The sequence below is a fragment of the Brienomyrus brachyistius genome, chromosome 22 (genome assembly GCF_023856365.1).
Source record: "Brienomyrus brachyistius isolate T26 chromosome 22, BBRACH_0.4, whole genome shotgun sequence".
Taxonomy (NCBI): domain Eukaryota; kingdom Metazoa; phylum Chordata; class Actinopteri; order Osteoglossiformes; family Mormyridae; genus Brienomyrus; species Brienomyrus brachyistius.
Window position 1 is genome coordinate 18,531,125 of NC_064554.1, and position 15,882 is coordinate 18,547,006.

General features: G+C 46.1%; 1 protein-coding gene across 2 annotated transcripts in view; it reads right to left on the reverse strand.

Annotated features, from left to right (window-relative positions):
* Nucleotides 1-15,882, reverse strand: part of LOC125718514 (protein shisa-6) — a 41,902-nt gene that overhangs the window by 4,559 nt on the left and 21,461 nt on the right. For both annotated transcript variants that reach the window (XM_048992418.1, XM_048992417.1), the window contains exons 6-7: nt 2,157-2,213; nt 95-220 (exon numbers count right to left, since the gene is read on the reverse strand). In XM_048992418.1, coding sequence (XP_048848375.1) covers nt 95-220; nt 2,157-2,213 — 183 coding nt within the window. The remainder of the gene's footprint in view (nt 1-94; nt 221-2,156; nt 2,214-15,882) is intronic.

The following is a 15,882-nucleotide window of genomic DNA, read 5'->3' on the forward strand; positions in this document are numbered from 1 at the left end:
TAAGTAAGGTGATAATCTTTCTCCTCAGGGTCAGTGCAGAAGGCATATTTAATCAAAGTACACCCACTTAAAGTCTTGAGTGAAGAATATTTACTTAAGTCGGATTTTATCGGAATCTCGTAGGAGGGAGGAGAATGGGCGAGGTTTTGGAAGGAGCGCGAGAAGGAGAGGTCGTAGGGCTCGGTCTGCGAGGTAAGAATCCTGTTCAGCCGTGGTTTCTCTGTGGAGAGCGAGCAGAGCAGAAGATCATGGCGATGAATAAATCAACAGACAGTCACATTTTATGGAGAAACCAGCATCCCAGCATGGAGCGACATTCTGGGGCTAGTGACGCTCGAGGGTCATCCACTGGCCGCCATGGTTTCTCCCATGACTCGGGGCCGCAAACTCCACCCTCCAACACTCTCAAGAGGCTCGTGCCTTCAGGAGGTTGGAGATGGAGTAGAAGGAGGCCCAACAGAGCCTCTAAGGGCCTTGCTGGCAAGTTTAAAAAACAGGCCATCTGAGATATCTGCAGCAAGCAGCGAGATCTACTCCCACAAAGTCAACTGTTCTACAGGCCGTGGACGCATTAGAGAGACTGGACAAGTACAGAGAGAGGAATTTACGCATCAACAAAGAGTGCATGTTCATTCTCTGCGGGATCATCAGTCAAGTCAATGATAAAAGGTTTTCCCACATGTGTGCCAGCAGGAAACACAGAACATTTTGTTTTCCAAAAGAAAGGAATTTCCAAAGCATCGGATCGTACTTTTCAGATTAGTGAATGCAAATTCGAGTCTGTCTCAAGCTGCTTGAAAACTACCAGGAACAATCCCCAAAATACTTTATAAACTAATATTCTATATATAATAGGAATCTTACTTCTGTAAGAACATTCCACTGTTACCAGGGATTTTCAGCGATGTGAGTGAACCATGACATTAAGCGTTTATTTAGTCAAATATCAGTCAAAGCGTGCAATTTACCTAGAATTCCCACTCAAGAAAGGCTTGTTCGCACCTCAGCTTAAGAACCTCAGAAAAAGAATGATCTGAATTCTACTCTGACCTTCTAGTAAATAAAAAAAAAACACTTCGAGGAGGTATCAGCGGAGTATCGTCGCAATTTTGAGAAAGGTCACATATTGTATGATGTTAAGACGATGGCAGGCAAAATATGGATCAAGTAAAGTAATATGCCAGATAAAATAAGCAGGACCTGATTTAACTACCAACAACCATATTAGCATATTAACATTAATAGCTGCCGGGTCACCTTGCTATTGTTAGAAACAGGGGCATTAGTATTAATCAGTATTAGCCATCTTTAAGATGCTTGAAATGATCCAAGTCTGCTAAATTGCTGCTATTGTGAATTAATATTAACAGTAATTAATGTTAAAACCGCTCCTTTGTCAGAGATAATTGAAGAGGACCTTAATTCCCAATTTTTGGGTTACAAAAACAATTAGCGGAGAAAAATGTTTTTGGAAGATGTGGATGTGGATACACCAATGGGCGTGTCCTGATTATTGTCAGGGGAGGGGCCTGGGGTAGGACACCCAAAGGGGTAAATTATGAGAAAATATTATAGGACAGTCTGTTCTGCTGTTTTCTTCTTTGACTAAAAACAAATCAGATAGGTATGACCTCTAATTTTGCAGATGCGCTTTTTGAAAAGCAAAGCTAATAGATAATATAGATCAAAGCTACATAATTTTCCATGAGTCAGCTTTGGCGATCAAAGCCCTTCTTGGAGGGATTGTTTGCGATAGGTCTTGCTGGTGAAATAGTATTGAGTAACTCTAACTGGGGCCTGTATCTGTGAAACCAGCCAATCCACACACAGAAACATTAGTATTCGAGTCCATCCATCCATTTTCCATGACCACTTATCCTATTCAGGGTCACTGGTTAGCATTCTTTATATTCATGCAACTCTGTGAACTACTATAATCACAGCTGGGTCACATGTGTGCCTTTGACAAAATTGCGTTGCATGTTCTGTCACGAAGAACCAGTGGAAATTTTGGGGGGGGGGGCTGGGATACATTACAAAGGAAGTGGGGTCATTATCATTTGTCTAAAATCCTTTATTACAGAATGAGCCACATGACAAAGGACAATCTGATCTTAAGATGTATATAAATCATTCTCCTGTGCTGGTCTCCTTACCGATTTTAGGCGTAAGAGCAGTAAGATCCAGGTGGCTGTAATTGTGTTGCTGGTTACCTAAGGGAGAAATAAGGACCCTTGTTATGATTTGTACGTCAAAGAAAAGCCAAACACAAACCGTAACTATTTCTGTTTACCAAACATCAAATATTACCAACAAAACACAGTCACATTTTCTTTGCATCATTTGCATTTTCTTTCATCGGCTCCCTGAAGAGATTTGAAAACAAATGCTAAGTTTTATTTTATACATCATCAACCAGTAAGGTGCCCCCTCCTGAACATGGCACTGTCCCCTTCACATTTCTCCTGGTGTGCCTGCTCTTGACATTCGTATAATTGCACATCACTTAAGTATCATATGTACGGTAAAAATCACGTACTAATTCATAGCAAATCTTGACTGAACACACAAATGATCTACACTATTATGATAGCTGTCTTCTGGTTGGTTGTTCATAATCAACAAAGTGCTGATTGGCAGTCAGAAACTAATTAGTGTTTTATGGGTCATCAAAGTTGCCTTATAGCAGGTGGCTAAGATATTTAGTTTGTTTTGCTTCACCACCTGGGGCTCCCAGGTTCTGTGGGTCACTGGCAGTCCTCAGGTTCTTACAGGTGGCCCAGTGCACTCAGGTTCTAACAAGCAGCCTGGCATACTCAGGTTCTTATCAGCAGCCTGGCATGCGCAGGTTCTAACAAGCAGCCTGGCGTGCTCAGGTTCTTATCAGCAGCCTGGCATGTACAGGTTCTAACAAGCAGCCTGGCATGCTCAGGTTCTTATCAGCAGCCTGGCATGCGCAGGTTCTAACAAGCAGCCTGGCGTGCTCAGGTTCTTATCAGCAGCCTGGCATGTACAGGTTCTAACAAGCAGCCTGGCATGCTCAGGTTCTTATCAGCAGCCTGGCATGCGCAGGTTCTAACAAGCAGCCTGGCGTGCTCAGGTTCTTATCAGCAGCCTGGCACGCGCAGGTTCTAACAAGCAGCCTGGCGTGCGCAGGTTCTAACAAGCAGCCTGGCATGTGCAGGTTCTAACAAGCAGCCTGGTGTGCTCAGGTTCTTATCGGCAGCCTGGCATGCGCATGTTCTAACAAGCAGCCTGGTGTGCTCAGGTTCTTATCAGCAACCTGGCATGCGCAGGTTCTAACAAGTGCCTCAGCATGCTGAGGGATAATACTTTCTGCAGCGTGTTCTATGTTTGTCACCATGACTCTGTAGACCTCAGATTTCATTGTGCATTTTAAAGGAACAAGGAAAACTAAATTAGAAAGTCACATGGCACTGGTGTCATTCACAGCTGACCTTAAATATAAAATGGCTGAATTTAGTTATACTCGATTAGTGAGCATAGCTCACAGAAATAATGACGATGTCTCTACTGACCCAGGTGGAGCTCAGCGTGCGTCTGACAATAAAAGTTATCCAAACTAAACAGAGTTAAACCACTTGAATTATGAATTCATTTTACGATATTGGCCTAAAACAAAATCCCATTTTTTCTGCGATGACTTTGACTATTTTCAGAAATATGTTCTCTCTGACCCAGTTAAGATACCCATAATATTTTGAATGGTTATTTATATTGCTTTTTACAAAATCTGGGTCATAATACACTGTAGCGTCAAAGGTGCTGCACATTCAACGGGATCCTTAACAGAGGCAATTCTGTCATGGTCCATGAACAAGCAGTTATGGGGACGTCACATTTCCACCTGATTCTGCTCTATTAATATAACGTTTATCTGCTCAGCATTGTGGATTTGGCTGAGGTAGGACCACAGTCGTCCCTCAAAGGCAAAACAACCATGTCGCTTAACAATACGATATGCAAGGACCAGGCTCTGCTTTTAGAAAGACGGAAATGTGCATCGTGATTGGGTACAGTTTGCAAAAATGATACAAGACGGTCATCAGAGGTGTAAATCGTTCACTGGCATAAAAGCTATATGGACCAAAAGCAGCACAATAGCTTGTAAATTCATATACACTTTCTACAGAGGAGCACTTTGCATAAAACTCGGAATATCAGCTGTGATATGTATGTAGATTACAGGCAGTCCCCAGCTTAAGAACGAGATCAGTTCCCTAAGTTTGTGTTTAAGTTGAATTTATAGGAAAGCCAAAAAGTAATAATGCAGTACATAGTAATAATTGGTATTATAGAGTAATAATAATAGTAATTACATCCAGTACTATACTGTACCTGAACCGCTGAAGCCGTGCAATATCTTCACGAGCGTCACGAAGTATCGCTTGTGTTTGTTATTACAAACCATTGTATTTAACTTGAGTTTTTTATATAATTGGCCTTATGGCGGTCTGCTCATAAGTACACGAGTAAGTTGGACGTTCTTAACCTGGGGACTGGCTGTAATATTGCATAAATCCATTCATCTTATCTAAGATGGTGATAGTTTATTTTGTTAGCTGGGAAGTCGGAGCTCGAATCCCAGTCTTGCTCTATCCACAGAGGTAGAAGTAACGACAAATTTAGCTTTACGGTGACCGAGATAGTAGAAGCATTACCTGTCAGTTAGCGCTCACTGTAATCTGTTCATGTTACGTCGCTCAGACAGGGCAGAGCCCCGTGGGGAGAAGCAGACTGATGGTCTTTACCTGGGAAGATCGGCTCCATCGAGTTGGTAGCAAGGATAAGCACAGATTTATCTGATGTCTTCTTCAATTAGCAAGAAGTAACATCATTCAAAGCTGCCTTTATCCCAGCCTTGGCAGGTGTCGTCTTGGAGGATGAGGGCAGAGAGACGCAGAAACGGAGCCAGAAAGAGCAAATTCGGGCAGGACGGGGGAACTCGGGCCAGGGCAAGGAACCGTGCTGTTCACGTCCATGAGAGGGGAACACTCATACACACTGAGACGACCCGGAAACCCTCCTCAAGAATGACGAGGGCGAAAGAAATGCATTTCTGAAAAACTTTACAATGCAATGCTAATATATACAAGAAAACAAGCTATGTTTTGATTGTTGTCAACTTGGAAACAAGACTATCTTTCTGCAGGGGGATTTATTGAACTGTTTCATGACCTTCTAAAGTATGGACTGAGATATTGATTCTAAATATTGTGATGATGTTTTATTTAATTGCATATAGAACATTTTCTTCATTTATTTATACACATTCCTCAATGAGTCCTGACAAAATAGGTCAGATGGACCAACGAGGCCCCGTAAAGTTGGAGTTTTGTTTCCCTTGGGCTGAGTCCTGGTCTCCAGCATTCCGAGTTGAAACAGGTCCCTCCACCCTTTCACACCTGACCCCCCAGTCCCTCTGGAAAAGCAGACTGCGTCACACATCTAACTAGAGAGGGCTGTTGTCCTTCCCAGGGATGCCCCATAAAACCACATTGAATTTGCCAGACTTGGTAGCAGTTTAAATTTATGAGCTCCACATAGAATCTATAGTTGCCAATAGTTCAAAAAGGAAAGATCGTGCAGATGTTTGCCATGGCAACAACGCCGTCTGCATGGTCCGTCCTTATTGGCCATTTTGAGGAGGTCAAACAAGCTGCTTATATCCTTATTATCTATTGCTTTCACTTGGACACAATGAGAGGTTATTTAATGGGTCCCCTGTAACACGCAATAAGTGTTTAGAGTAACCTTTCTGCTCAGCTCTATACGAACGCATGGAAACGACCGTACACTTCATCGCCGTGTGATTAAGTGATTAAACATAGTCCTGTCAACGTGTTGCTTCATTAACTAATGTGTGCATATGAAGTGACATGAATGTTCTTGACCACTGACACAGAAGAGGAAACAAGACGTTAGAAAATGAGCACGTTTGGACATGAAATTATGGGCTAGATTGTCATCATGTGTTTCAGGGATTTACAGAAAACAGCATCTGCGTTATTCATTAGAAAGATAGTTACAGTCAAGGGGGGAGTTGAGTGAAATGGAGCTACATTCGGTACTATGCTTGTCAAATATCCTGATGACCTTTGACACTGTCCTCCAAATACAGAATGACTCATGCTTTCGGTGATCATATTCCCTACTGAACGTGAGTACGAAGACCTACTGGAACACCTGTGCAAGGACAGCACACTGACTAAATGAACTGATGCAGTTCACAAATGTGTATTGTGTCATTCGTGATGATGCTAAGTTATTTAACAGAACTTATTGCATGCTTTGCGATTAGCCTGTGAGGAATCATGCTTTATCATGCAGATTATTCAGAAGGATAGATTTTTAAATGGACTTGGGTGTCACCAGCCCATCAGTATACCCGACTGTGGCAGATCCCAGCAAAGCATGGCTGACTATTTGACAAAATTTAACTGGTGCAGTGTATAGGCCATATGGCAAAACCACAACTCCTAAGTGCCACATGGAAGCTACAGTGACAGGCCAGTTGTGTGATAATAATAGCAATGACAACAACAATAGCTCTCTAGTGATTGTGACTTGATAGGTGTCACACCGTGACACAACCTCAATAGCGATAATAACACTGCCAGATCTGCTCCATCGCTAACATCACCTAAGGGATGCTCACGCAATTGGCCTGACAGCTGAGCTCAAGGTATGTTTTGCTAGATGTCCTTAAGGCAGGATAGGAGAAGATGGGAAACCCCTCTCCTACATTCAGAACTCAAGACAGAGGTAGGTGTCTCTGCTCCAGCACCTCAGTAGCATCAGCAGTCTGACTGCCTCCATAGCTGATTGGCTCTCTGCTTTGCTACACCACAAACAAAGCATAAAATTACAAGATTTAATAAGAGCCACTGTAATTCCTCGACATACATATAGTGCTATATTCCCATAGCAATATCGAGAGCACATTTTGCTAGTTTTCCAGTTTTGCTGGTGTCTTGATTACAGGATGTTAAAATATTCATATTGCGGAAGTGCCGTACTAATTAGCCTGTGTGGGTAAACCGTGTTTGTACAACACATTTCTCAGCTTCAACCCCCTCTCGAAGGCAGTCAGGGAACGTGTTAGATAAATAATGCTACAATCTGCTTTAGGTAGAAAAACAAGGCATAGCGCAATTGCAATTAGATACTCAAGGTCAATACAAGGAGATTTTTATGTTGTTTATATCATATAAATATTTGCATGAAGAAGACAAAGCTGAGAATAGCTGATATGAAGGGAGAGTGAATTTGACCTGGAAGTAGATAGGGGCATGAAACATGAATTTGGCTGTTTTTAATGAGCAACCAAACAATGAGATTATTGGATGAGGGGCTACTGGGTCCTGGCCCAGGGGGAGGGGATGTAAAAATAGCAGATGAGAGTGAGGAGTGATGGCAGAGAATCCCGGAAGGGACACTAATGAGTGAAGCGAGACTTCAGGGGAATCGGGAAAATGCTGAAAAAAGGGGGGTTGTGGTTAGAAACCACTTCAGAGGCCGATGTCAGACGGCGAATGTGACAGGGGAGCGAGGCAGAGGGCGAATGTGACAGGGGAGGGAGGCAGAGGGCGAACGTGACAGGGGAGCGAGGCAGAGGGCGAATGTGACAGGGGAGCGAGGCAGAGGGCGAATGTGACAGGGGAGCGAGGCAGAGGGCGAATGTGACAGGGGAGCGAGGCAGAGGGCGAATGTGACAGGGGAGGGAGGCAGAGGGCGAACGTGACAGGGGAGCGAGGCAGAGGGCGAACGTGACAGGGGAGCGAGGCAGAGGGCGAACGTGACAGGGGAGCGAGGCAGAGGGCGAACGTGACAGGGGAGCGAGGCAGAGGGCGAATGTCACAGGGAAGCGAGGCAGAGGGCGAATGTCACAGGGAAGCGAGGCAGAGGGCGAATGTGACAGGGGAGCGAGGCAGAGGGCGAATGTCACAGGGAAGCGAGGCAGAGGGCGAATGTGACAGGGGAGCGAGGCAGAGGGCGAATGTGACAGGGGAGCAAGGCAGAGGGCGAATGTGACAGGGAAGCGAGGCAGAGGGCGAATGTGACAGGGGAGCGAGGCAGAGGGCGAACGTGACAGGGGAGCGAGGCAGAGGGCGAACGTGACAGGGGAGGGAGGCAGAGGGCGAACGTGACAGGGGAGCGAGGCAGAGGGCGAACGTGACAGGGGAGCGAGGCAGAGGGCGAACGTGACAGGGGAGCGAGGCAGAGGGCGAACGTGACAGGGGAGCGAGGCAGAGGGCGAACGTGACAGGGGAGGGAGGCAGAGGGCGAATGTGACAGGGGAGCGAGGCAGAGGGCGAATGTGACAGGGGAGGGAGGCAGAGGGCGAATGTGACAGGGGAGGGAGGCAGAGGGCAAATGTGACAGGGGAGCGAGGCAGAGGGCGAACGTGACAGGGGAGCGAGGCAGAGGGCGAACGTGACAGGGAAGCGAGGCAGAGGGCGAACGTGACAGGGGAGGGAGGCAGAGGGCGAATGTGACAGGGGAGCGAGGCAGAGGGCGAATGTGACAGGGGAGCGAGGCAGAGGGCGAATGTGACAGGGAAGCGAGGCAGAGGGCGAATGTGACAGGGAAGCGAGGCAGAGGGCGAATGTCACAGGGAAGCGAGGCAGAGGGCGAACGTGACAGGGGAGCGAGGCAGAGGGCGAATGTCACAGGGAAGCGAGGCAGAGGGCGAATGTGACAGGGGAGCGAGGCAGAGGGCGAATGTGACAGGGGAGCGAGGCAGAGGGCGAATGTGACAGGGAAGCGAGGCAGAGGGCGAATGTGACAGGGGAGCGAGGCAGAGGGCGAATGTGACAGGGGAGGGAGGCAGAGGGCGAATGTGACAGGGGAGCGAGGCAGAGGGCGAACGTGACAGGGGAGGGAGGCAGAGGGCGAACGTGACAGGGGAGGGAGGCAGAGGGCGAATGTGACAGGGGAGGGAGGCAGAGGGCGAATGTGACAGGGGAGCGAGGCAGAGGGCGAATGTGACAGGGAAGCGAGGCAGAGGGCGAATGTGACAGGGGAGGGAGGCAGAGGGCGAATGTGACAGGGGAGGGAGGCAGAGGGCGAATGTGACAGGGAAGCGAGGCAGAGGGCGAACGTCACAGGGGAGCGAGGCAGAGGGCGAACGTGACAGGGGAGCGAGGCAGAGGGCGAATGTCACAGGGAAGCGAGGCAGAGGGCGAATGTGACAGGGGAGCGAGGCAGAGGGCGAATGTGACAGGGGAGCGAGGCAGAGGGCGAATGTGACAGGGAAGCGAGGCAGAGGGCGAATGTGACAGGGGAGCGAGGCAGAGGGCGAACGTGACAGGGGAGGGAGGCAGAGGGCGAATGTGACAGGGGAGGGAGGCAGAGGGCGAATGTGACAGGGGAGGGAGGCAGAGGGCGAACGTGACAGGGGAGCGAGGCAGAGGGCGAATGTGACAGGGGAGCGAGGCAGAGGGCGAACGTGACAGGGAAGCGAGGCAGAGGGCGAATGTGACAGGGGAGCGAGGCAGAGGGCGAACGTGACAGGGGAGCGAGGCAGAGGGCAAATGTGACAGGGGAGCGAGGCAGAGGGCGAACGTGACAGGGGAGCGAGGCAGAGGGCGAACGTGACAGGGGAGCGAGGCAGAGGGCGAATGTGACAGGGGAGCGAGGCAGAGGGCTTGAGGAGAGATTGAAGAGCGGACAGCAAGGAGCAGATTGCCGGTGATTGAAAACCCGAGGATGCAGCAAAGACCGTTTATGGGGGAGATGATGGGAGCGGAGCGTGTGGGGGGGGGGGGGGGGCGACAGCGGCTCGCGGCAGAGAAGTCCACGTGGTGTGAGGATAGGAAGCACAGAACGGGGAACTGTGAGCAGAAGAAGATCGCTGAGCCTGGAACGATGCTGGAAAGTCAGATAGTTTATAGCGTACATTTATTTAGCAGTAATTTCCATACTGGGCTTGGGAGCTGTAACCTTTTGGTTTTCCGTTACTCAAACACCACGTTATGCATTCTGCTTACATTTTATGGGAACACAATTCATAGTCGGCATGGACGTTTGGAGGCAGTAACTAAGACTGCTGAGGAATACTCAATTCAGCAATGACATACAAGTTTGTCCAAAATGGGTTCAGTGCCTGTTGGTATGAAGAGTATTCTACTGTAAATTGCTTACAATGAGTGCATTGGTACTGAGATGTCTGATCTGTAACCCGGACTGAATTTAACAGAAAATGATACTTCCATCAGTCAAGAACCTATTTGCCAAATGCCCAGACTGGCACAATTTATCATGACTGCCTTACCAAAGGAAAACACAATAATTATGCTGACACTGAAACTGAGAAGAAGAGCTTCAACGTTCTTTGACTGTCATCCCATGTGTTGTAGGTCGTTAAATGAGTGTTCCCTTCATATCCCAAAGTAGTTGAAATAGGATATCTTGTCGCAAGAATACAACAGAGCCTAAGAGATCCGATTTTGGTCATAACGCAATTTCAATAAAAGATAGTTACGATGTTTCACTTTTGTACGGCACAGTTTACGTTTAATGCTTCTCAGTTATGCCCCTCTGAGACGGCGGGGATTCATAAACATCATAAATGGAATGTCACCCAACTTCTAATAAACGCTCATCACTCTTTCAATATCTGTCTGAAATCCTGAGAACCTAATCAGCGAAATAATCAGCCCCGGGAAGATTTTATCTCAATTTCCATCTGTAATATTTGCAGGGATTTAATGCAACAGAGGATGAAGATAATTGTGTTTAAAATTATGAGCCCTTTAAACAATAACCAATGTCATGTAAATTATATTCCCTAGTCAGCTTTGATAAAGCTATTTAAATGTCTGCAGTTCTGCTCTCTTTCTTATATAAAACACATTATCCAATTATATAAAATGTTTTAAAACCAAAACAAACTACAAAGGTTTCTTTTTATTTTAGTTTTTGTTTTAACTTCATAAAAGGTTATCATGGTAACCTCAAGGAAAGTATAATTTAATAAAATACTTTGAAATACTGCATTTGAAATCATGTTTAGTAATCAGCGAATTGATCTACCGTGATTCCTATTGGCTTTCTGCTATGAACGAGCTGTCTAAAGGTAATTGTGCTTTGAAGGTCTGAAGGTCACGGGGCTGGAAAATGACTCGCACTCAATGAAAATCACCCCCCCCCCCCCATTATCTAACTCAAGTGGTCAATATCAAGGTTTACAAATTCCATTAATGTAATGATAAATTCCCTTTAATGGGACTGTCCTGATGGTACCTATGCTTATTGTTAACACAGTTAGGAACATAGATATGGCTTACTGAGGTCTGCACTATCCATCCATCCATCCATCCATCAGTCATAAGGACAGTGGCCAAATTATGGTCAATAATTGGGAATAATGGGTAAAGTAGCTGGTACGAATTCAAGGCTGCTGTAAGGGACATTTGTGGGCTGAATCCCAAAACTCAGCACATTCAGGGGAGATTCGCCCCAGGATCACTGTGTCCCGACACCCCATTACGCTCCGTTTCCAAACTGGACGAGGTAATTCCGGGCCAAAACGGGCTTGGTCCTAATTACTACACTGGTCACTTGAGGTGGGTTTGATTTATCTACTCTCTGCCATGCACTGACTACTGTAATTTACAAAAGCGGCGAGTCTGTGACAGAGTTACTACTTATAAAGAATGTGACCTCATTTTCACTAATGGAAGCGGTCTTGTCCTTTTTAAAGAAGAAATGGGGCAGTGTTTTTTTCCCACGTTAATAGGACTTGCGTAACCTATGTGTTTCCGATAGAGGTGTGTGTCAGCGATCGATTCGGTATTCATACGGATCAGGGTACGATAAGAGAAGCTTCAGGTGTCTCCTGTCATTTTTCACTTGTTCTGAAATGTGCCTCTTTTGTCAAGTGTTGCTCTTATTTTAGATTCATTAAAAAAAATGTCAATATGCAGAAATTCATGCAGGTACAACACTACTATGAATTCAAAGCCTTTTATTATGTCAGACACCTCAAATGAACAATACGGATACCAAATATCTTAAGTCACCTAAAATAAAAGCTAACAGTTCTATACAGGAATACTTAAGCGGTGAGAGTTTTATACTTGAGGAGCCAGTTGACATTTAGAGGACAAACAAGTAATCTGGGAAGACTTAAAATACACTTCTAACTAGGACAGCCAGCCTTCTGCAGTGCACAGCAGCCGCTTCCTCACATCTCCACGACCACTGACGTATTAAATCCGTCACACACTGGACCCCAAGAGTTTTTGGGGACGCCCTGAAATCTGGGTTTAGAAGGGATGGCCACCAAAGTGATAGTGAGCCTCTGCTGCATCTCACTGTGTCCTGGGGGACTGAGCTGCGAGTAACTGTGCCCTGTGTTTCGCTGCGCCCTGTGTCTCACTGCGCCCTGTGTCTCACTGTATCCTGAGGGACTGAGCTGCGAGTCACTGTACCCTTTGTCTCACTGTATCTTGTGTCTCACTGTGCCCTGTGTTTCATTGCATCTTGTCTCACTGCACCCTGTGACTGTGCCCTGTGTCTCAGTGCACCCTGTTCCTCCCTGCATTCTGCATCTCACTGTGCCCTGTGTCTCACTGAGCCCTGTGCTTCAGTGTGCCCTGTCTCACTGCACTCATTGTCTTGGTGCTCCATGTGTCTCACTGCGCCCTGTGTCTCACTGTATCCTGAGGGACTGAGCTGCGAGTCACTGTACCCTTTGTCTCACTGTATCTTGTGTCTCACTGTGCCCTGTGTTTCATTGCATCTTGTCTCACTGCACCCTGTGACTGTGCCCTGTGTCTCAGTGCACCCTGTTCCTCCCTGCATTCTGCATCTCACTGTGCCCTGTGTCTCACTGAGCCCTGTGCTTCAGTGTGCCCTGTCTCACTGCACTCATTGTCTTGGTGCTCCATGTGTCTCACTGTGCGCTGTGTCTCAGTGCTCCCTGTGCTTGAGTGTGCCCTGTGTCTCAGTATTCCTTGTGTCTCAGCCAGCTATGAATAACTGTGTCCTGAGGCTGTGTGCCCTGCCAAAAGTAACAAATAACCATGAGTTACTAGTAACCATGGAAGCCAGAAGTAACCATGGAGAACATCACTAGGGAAGCCGTTCCAGTTTTCCTCTCCATTAGCTCAGGATGCCCTGGGTAAATGCAGAATATTGTATATACACACGCACAGGTCACAATAATGTCCCTTTTACCTCATGCTGGGCCTATATTTTATATATATATATATATATATATATATATATATATATATATATATATATATATATATATATATGAAACGCATGTCCTCTAAAGTTAATTTGTGTAACAGTCGAGCCAATACCAGGTCTACGGGAAAAGTGTTGTAGTAAAATAATTCAGAAGGTACATCACTATGGAAACATAATATTAGATAGACTCTGATAGCAGCTTTACAGTGAACCATTATGAGTCCCACTCTCCCAGAATGCTCTGACAGGATCGAGTCGACATATGCAAATTAGGGGTCAAACAGACATAAGTAAGTAGCCTCACTTTTCTGTATTATTTGCTTAAATTTAAACCCTTTTTAAGAATAAGAACCAATCATTGACCATCTTGATTTTAACTGGTTCATCATTCTGCCCTTGGCTGCTAGCTGGACACTAATCTCTCCAAAAGCCATCGTTTGGCAGTTTTATCCACTAAACAGCGTCTCTGGGGCATTTAAGTTACATCTAATATTTCCGTCTCCCTCTGTTTTTTTTTCCCAAATCCAGAATGATAAATCATAAGGACAGACAGTCAGTCACATCTTTATGTTGACGATATAGATTTTTTTTGAGGGGCCTGAATTGGAGCTAATCAATTTTTAATTTGGTTTTTATGCTTTGCTATTCCCTTAATACCATGGACAGCTTCAGCTTATTTGTTAAACATGAAGGGTATTCACGCTCCAGGGGAGTCAGAACGGCCTCCGTTTTAAACATAATGGTCAGTTTTCTCAAAGAAAAACCTCTCATTCCATTGTGCTCTCCTCAATTTGTCTCCTATAATAAACCCCCCCCTTTCCTCTGTCTGTACTGAGAATAATGGATGAGGGCCGATGAACTGGTCCCAGCACCCCGGTAAAATGCATGAGGGGCGAAGCAGTGGTTCCCTTAACGAGCTCATTATTGTGCATATTTCAGATGTTTAGAAAGCAGAGCCATGGTAATGGCTTGCAGCCACATTACACTCCCCCAAGACAGTGACACACATCCACATACATTTTAACAAGCATCTGCCTATAAGAAAACAGAAATACAGGACAGAATAAGCATTAAATGCACACATTTCCGCCATTGAAAGGAAGGCAGTTTGAAGTAATTAAGCACGGGGAAAGACTGCAGTTCTGCCGTTCAGTGTCCTTTTAACCCGGGTAACCGGGTTTCCTATGTTACTGTAACCCGGGAAACCCGGTTTCCTATGTTGCTGTAACCCAGGAAACCCCGTTACCTATGTTCCTGTAACCTGGGAAACGTTTGTCTGTGGCGTCGCCGGAATTTCTTGACCTTTCTAGGTACAGCCTAGGGAGGATCTCTCTCCGTTTCCTAATTCTGTAGGCCCGTATTCGCGGGCGACGGGACAGGCAGAAAGGTTTTACCAAAAAGGAGAAACTCAAGGGCTGATGCTGGTAGCGGATGTCAGCAGGGGGGGATTCCACGTTTGAGTCAGACAGCGGGCCGAGTGGCGGAGAGCGACGGCTTGGCGCTCCTATGAGCATCTCCTGTAGCAGCAGGCCCCAGTGCTGCGGTGACTGTAGCGTTACGGAGCATGAGGTCGGCCTGCACGATAGCCTTAATGCCCATGATGTCATTAGTGACTCATAAAGAGAGCCATGAGCAACAGTGTGGGAGGCTACAGACACATCATTTCATCAAGCATTCTGGTACAGGGTTACATATCTACGTACATATGTCTTGACCTGATCCTCCAGTGTGCCACGCCCCCCTCGTCTACCTCCTGTGACTTCCCAATGTACCCAGTCGTCCTGCGTTACTCTTGATTTGTCCTGTGCATTTCAGTCCATGTCAGAGTCTGTATCCCTAGCTCTGTCGTTAACATGCAAACTGTGGGGCGTGTTCCCCGATAAATCCCATATTTTGGATCCCGCTTCCCGACCTTCAGTCCCCGGTTCCTGCGTGCACAACCAAACGTCACAGCATAGAAATGTGTGGAATTCTAGAATGGACCGCGTTTTTTTTTTTTTTACTGGAGAATTCCCTATCTGTGGGCGGGGTGGCAAATAGAATAACAGCAAGGATGTGTGATGAACGTGCTTTAGATGTTCGGTTCCAGCATAAATGGGACGGCAGGAGCAGCGTCACCATGGTTCCAGTGGCATGTACACCACCTGGCAGGGGTTTGCTCTAATACACAGGGTCGCCACAGCAGACGCCCAGGGGCCTTTGCTATTTTTGCTGAATTTTTTAAAGACTTTATTTGGTAAAGCTTTACATTGAGTGGACCTTCATAATGCATTCATAGAACATTCAGGGCAACTTCGTAATGCATTCATAGAACATTCATAAGCTGCATGAAGGTATCCTTAACAACATAACATACCTTAACAGCTTTACTATACATTAATAACAAACATTATAACTGTATGTTTGTTATGAATGTATATTAGAGATCATAAAGGTATTTTGAATGTGCAGCTAATGTAGAGCATCACTGTTTTTATCATTTACAGCACACAAACAGAATGTGTTGGCAGGAAATAGTGTGTACGAACTTTGTTTTATCCCCCAACCCCCAGGTCGTTAACTCATACTGTCACCACTCCCCACCCCCCGATCGATACCTGCACCATTGTAAAAACTACTAAGGGGGCTCTAACCATGGAATATTAGGATTAAAAAAGG